This window comes from Pteropus vampyrus, unplaced genomic scaffold (assembly GCF_000151845.1).
Source record: "Pteropus vampyrus isolate Shadow unplaced genomic scaffold, Pvam_2.0 Scaffold139, whole genome shotgun sequence".
Taxonomy (NCBI): Eukaryota; Metazoa; Chordata; class Mammalia; order Chiroptera; family Pteropodidae; genus Pteropus; species Pteropus vampyrus.
The window spans coordinates 3,815,275-3,821,274 of record NW_011888920.1 but is presented as its reverse complement, the minus strand read 5'-3'; the positions used below and the strand labels follow the sequence as shown (position 1 = coordinate 3,821,274).

The following is a 6,000-nucleotide window of genomic DNA, read 5'->3' as shown; positions in this document are numbered from 1 at the left end:
CTATTTGTCTGATAGTCACTTTACTCCTAATTATGTATTTTTTTTTTTTTGGTCATTTTGTTTTAGGTGTACTCATCCCTTTCAGTATTTTTTGTAATGCAGGTCTCATAGTGGAGAGTTCCCTCAATTTTTGTATGTCTGGAAAGGTCTTAAGTTCTCTTTCATATCTAAAGGAGAGCTTAGCTGGATACATTATTCTAGCCTGGTAGTTCCTTTCATTTATTTTTTGAATATTTGATTCCACTCCTTTCTGGCTTGTAAATTTTGTGCTGAGAAGTCTGACGATAATCTAATGGGCTTTCCTTTATAGGTTATTACCTTCTTCTCCCTGGCTGCCCTGAGAATTCTGTCTTTGTCATTGATTTTTGATAATTTTAATACAGTGTGTCTTGGCGAAGGCCTTTTTGGGTTGAGATAATTGGGTGTTCTGCTGACTTCTTGAATTCCAAGCTCCAGCTCATTCCTTAGATTTGGGAAATTCTCGTCAACTATGTATCTGAAAATGCTTTCTAGCCCCTGCTCTTTTTCCTCGTCTTCGAGAATGCCCATGATTCTTATGTTTCCTCTCCTGATGGTATTAGCTAGTTCTTGTATTTCTCTTTCATCGTTTTTCATTCTTTGATTTCTTTCTTCTTCTTTCTGATTTATTTCTAGATTTCTCTCTTTGATATCATTGATCCTTTCCTCCATTTGGTCAACTCTATTTCCCAAGCTTGCCGTTTCATTTTTCAGCTCTTGCAGTGTGTTTTTAATATCCAGAAGTTCTGTTTCTTTTGAGGGTTTCAATCTCCCTGCTAAAGAATTCATTCTGCTCATCTAGTTGTTTTTTCAGTTCCTGAAATTGTTGATATGACTCGTTTCAGATCTCACTGTTTTCAGAAGTACCATCCTGAGTTCTCTGTCATTTAAGTCGCATATTTCTATGTCTGTAAGCTTATTTTCGGGAGATTTTTCTCTTTCTTTCTGAGCTGTCTTCTCACCTTGGTTGTTCATGGTGTTTAATGGACTATTTTTCCACCTGAGCATGAATGGAAGTGTATTCTACTTTTTTTTTTCCCCAGAAGGATGATTTGTTATATAAAGGTCTCTCTTTAGCCTGTTGCAAAGAAGGTGTTTTTCTTTTAGTTTCCAGTAGGTGGCATCTGAGCCTCTTGGATCCCTGCTTTGTATAAAGCCCTTAATAATGCCTTTTTTTTTCTTATAGCTGTTTAATCATACTCGCTACCCTCAGTCTCAGTCCCTGTCAGTGTTAGCGACAATTTTGGTAGCATTCGCGCAGATTCCCCTGGGGCTCCACGGTGTTTGATTTTGGAGGACATGGGGGGAAGGTCCCTCTGGGTTGGGAGATGGAAGTTGCGGCTCAGCATTGGTTTTGCAGTCACAGCTGGTAAAAATCAACTGTTGTTTCTCTGCCCTCCCCATTTCTCAGCTTTCTGCCTTGATATCTGGACCCTGCCACCAGCCACGTGGAGATCACAACTCTCCCAGGCAGGGCTATTCGGGGAACTCGCTGCACTTTCTCCCCTCCCCCTCCTCCTACAGGGAGCTCCAGTGGCTGCAAGAGGCAGCTTTGTTTCTCCAAGTCCATCATCTGACACCTGGGGTTCTGACCTGTGGTAGTGCACATCCCATGCTCAGATGTGCTGATCCCACGCTCAGATGTGCTGGTGTGTAGTTTGGGTGTTTTTTATTGAGTTTTAGATGTTCAACTTATTGTTGTTTCAAGAGGATAGATCTTGAGATGTCTTACACTCTGTCATGTTTCTCCAAACTCTAGAAATAATCTTTTAAAACCTAGTGAAGAACAAGGCCATATAGAAATAAACTTTAAATTATTTTTAACTTTAAGAATTAAATGTAGCAGTGACTTCAGCAGAAAAATTAATATACTTTTGTTGTAAATGAACTGATCTTAATCAGAAGATTATAGTGATTAAGAATAAGTTTACCAATTTATGATGCTGCTATATGTATAAAGAAATAAATGTTTCTTTTCCTGACAACAAACAGGTTTCTAGGCCAGGATATTTCCACTGATAATGCTAAATTTCTCTTTAATCTCAAATTAAACATACTTCCTATTTGTGTGACACTGAAAGCTATAAAAATACTCTGAGATAATTAGCCCAGTTGTATAGATGTGGACACTGAAGCTTGGAGATGTTAAATGATTTGCACATGATCATATAGTTTTTGCATCTATCCTTGAAACCGATGTTTGAATTCCAAATTAAGTATTCCTTCCACTCTAATAGTAGCACTCATAGAGAGATGGAAAGCAAGAAAATGGGTCTCTCTTGGATCCATCCAAGAGGTTTAATTAAAACTAGACTTGAATATATAGTTTTGCTAATGAGAAGTTTCACTTCAGAGTTCTCCAGAATCCAGGAATGCCAAGGTTGCAGTAGTGTGCAGCTACATCCATAACAGGCTGTGGGTAGTTCCCTGACAGTCTTGAACATGATAGTATAAGTATTTTATGTGGTTTAATTTTTCTCTCCCATTTTATTTGATTGCAGTTTTCCAGAACAGAAGGATGAATGGCTTTCCCTCCTTCAGAGGTATTTTTTCCATATCCATATTTTTAATCTCTATCCTGTAGTTAAATGAATTAAATTCTTCTCTGCAAAGATGCGTGCCCCAAACTGTTCCCCTTCTCTGCAAAGATGTGTGCCCCAAACTGTTCCCCTCTCCTTAGTAGAAATTGTTTATTCATCCTCAAATAAGCTGTTGTTTAGACTGTACACTAGCTACTACATACTGTAAGTAATATTCTGTCATTACATGTATTTCTTACTTTCTCGTAGGGAGAACATTGAGGTCTGGTTAGATTATTTTAGATAGAAATTAGTTGATAATTTCTCCAATCTCTTTTTCTGTTTCCAACCTACCATTTAGAGCTAATAGTTTCCTCAAAGCATGTATTAAGTTTTCATATGTGAAGGGTTTTCTGCTGAGCACCTCAAAAATCAATTGTTATTCCTACCTTCGAGCATACAGGCTAAAATGGTCAAATTAGGTTCATCTCTTATTCCCTTAGTTCTTTTCTCTATTCTTCCATCTCTACCTTCCCAAGCAATGGGATAACCAAGATTTATATTCCACTGGAGAGCTAAATGAAATAGTGATGGGCCATTGTTTTGGCTCGGTCTCGTAAAATATTAGATGTGCTCCCGTACATAAGTCAGATTTGGGGCCTGTCCAGAGAAGGTAGGGAAACTTTGAGGATAAAACATCACCCAGAAGTGCCTAAACCTGACCATGCTTCTCAAAACAAACCTCACTTGAAATGGATCTCCCATTTTTTTTGTGTGTGCCCATGCCTAATATCCTCATGTTTTTTTATCTTCCAACCCATAATGTAATCTGACTTTGCTGAGTCCTTCCATCTGTCTTTTTAAAAATAACATATAAGTATATTGAAAATATTAGCAAAATAGATTGATATAAAAATAAGCAATTTTTGTGAAATCTGACTCAGTGTCGTTTTGGATTGTCATTGCATTTGATTAGATACATCAATGCAGAGAAAGAAAAGGACTATCCGAAGAGCATTCCCCTCAAAATCTTCACCAAGGACATTGGGAATTGTGCATATGTAAGTGATTCTAAGCCAGAAAATTAAATTCCAAGTCCCAGCATAAGGCAGAACACCACAAATGAAAAAAAGAGAGAGAGAGGGAGAGAGGGAGAGAGGGAGGGGAGAGAGGGAGGGAGGGAGGAAAGAGAAGAGAGAGAGAGGCAGGTAGGCAGTGTATGTGTTATGCAAGGTAGGCATTAGAAATACTGCTGTGGGAAAGTGCATTTTCCTGGGTATGTGTATGTCTTTGTGTATATAAAAAGTAAACCCTAGAGGAAATGAAGCAAGAGAAATTCATATTGACCACAGTATTTAACATTTACATGTGGAAGGAGTTTTGCTGGTCAGACACCTCTTCCTTTCCTCTGGCACTGATGTTCCTCTGGACCCTTTCAATAACAGCTGCAAAGGCTTGTACTAAAGCCATTTCCATGAGGAGTTATTTCCTATTAGTACTGAGTAATTTTTCCCAACTTAGATCACTTCTTAAGTAGAAAGTGGTTTTGGAAAGTTCTTCATTCTTTGAGTTTTTAGGAATTGAATCCCTCTGGCTAATAAATGAATGAGCTGGAAGAGGTGACATTTTTAAGGGATTAGAATGTTTCTACCTCACAGTTTGTATTATATTGTTCAAATAAAAATGAAGTCTATTTAAGTCCAGTTATTATGTGTAATTTGATGACTAAAATATAGTACTAGTGCTAGGACGTTATCAGTGATGAACACAATGGAAATTTATGAATATTTTTTCTTTTTACTATGCATTGCTGTACTTCACAGCAACTCTAGATCACACAGAATAGTTTCCTGAGTGGGAAACGTGTAGTACAAACATCATGTTTTGGCCAAAAGCAGATGTTCACACATGAGTAACAGATGTCACTGCTTGAGAAAAATACTCAAATTTTTATGGTATGAACACTGCAGAGATCTTCTGTAGCAAAATAGCCCATCCCCCTGCCCCCAGAATAAAACAAAACAAAACACTTTTTTACTGCTGGCTTTGATTCAGTTGTTGTGACAGTTGGTTACATTCGGGATTTTCATAGAAAGTCCCTTGAACTATTTTTTTTTTTTAACACTTTCAGTGAATGGAAAATGTGTGCTTGAGAAAGGACTAGTGACCCACTCTCACGTTGGAAGGGAAGACATGCAATGTGGTTGGGTGCTGGTTTTTTTTTATCACTGGTACCCTGGTTAAATCAACAATGATATGACAACTGTCCTTTGCTCTCTGAAGTTGCTTCATGCCAAGAGTCTCCTTTCAGGGAGCCCTGCATCCAGAGAGAATGATTCCCTCCAAATAGGAGTGCATGAACGGAGAAGAATTCTTTATCCTTGGCCTTTAGATATGCAATCTATCAGTGAATTCTGCTAAATGGAAAAAAATAGCCACATTTTCAGTTTTGTCTGTTTATTTGTTTATTGGCCAAAGGGCACTAGCTGATGAAATTTATTTGTATTGTCTACCAGAGAGGCATGCGGGGGAACACACACATCCTATAATTACTGTTTTGAACATATGTGCCTAATATTAAGAAAAATTATCTTAGAAACCAGGTACATTGGGAGTGATTATTTGTACTACAGGGTAGTCTTCACTTTACAACAGACTTCATGAGACAGCTTCTTTAAATTAAATGGTGGGGTTTACAGATTAAAAAAAAAAAAGAAGCAGCAGAAGCCTGTCATAAAATTATATCTCAATTTAAAGCCCAGTATATAAAACATCTTTGCCACTCCGATAGAAGACAAACACTGTGTTAGTTGGGTGTTCTATGCTCTCCCTGTTGGGTTCTGAGACACTTTTGCATAATCCTTAGAACTAGGAGGAGCACAATGTGAAATCAATTAACAAGCAACCTTAAGAGGCAATTTGTCATGTCAAGTAATTGGCTCATAGAGAAATAATACTGTAATGGAAGGATAAGTGATGAATTATCAATGGATTTCACTTTGCTTTGTTTTATGTCATTTTTGGCTTTATGTCATTTTGTTTTTATTTATGCTACTTATTTGTGCCACTTAAGCCCTATCAAGGACAGAGCCTTAATTCCTGATTATTTGATAATTATAACATGTAAATACTGTATGTGTTGTTAATATTTCTTTTCTGATAGCATAACATCATCTTATATTTAAACACTGTTAGAATTCAGTGAACTATCACCATCTCAGAATCGTGTTAACCCCTTTTGTTTGTTGCAAAGTGTCTTCCTATTTTTAAGTAGTAATTTCTTAATGTAGTTCAGCACAGAGCTATTATAGATGCCCTATTCAATGGCGGAGTTGGTAACAGAATTGAGCTCTCTAAAATTTTCAGTCCTCCTTGCAAAACTCATGGGTTTTAAGGCCTCTATGGATTTCAACAGCAAAAATCTCCATAGCCACAGTGCCTGATGTATAGAAAGTGCTCAATA

General features: G+C 37.3%; 1 protein-coding gene across 1 annotated transcript in view; it reads left to right on the top strand.

Moving 5' to 3' along the window:
* The window catches only part of LOC105297479 (rho GTPase-activating protein 20-like), a 67,943-nt gene that overhangs the window by 26,817 nt on the left and 35,126 nt on the right, over positions 1–6,000 (top strand). Inside the window, exons 5-6 of the mRNA XM_011368164.2 lie at positions 2,520–2,561; positions 3,514–3,598. Coding sequence (XP_011366466.2) covers positions 2,520–2,561; positions 3,514–3,598 — 127 coding nt within the window. The remainder of the gene's footprint in view (positions 1–2,519; positions 2,562–3,513; positions 3,599–6,000) is intronic.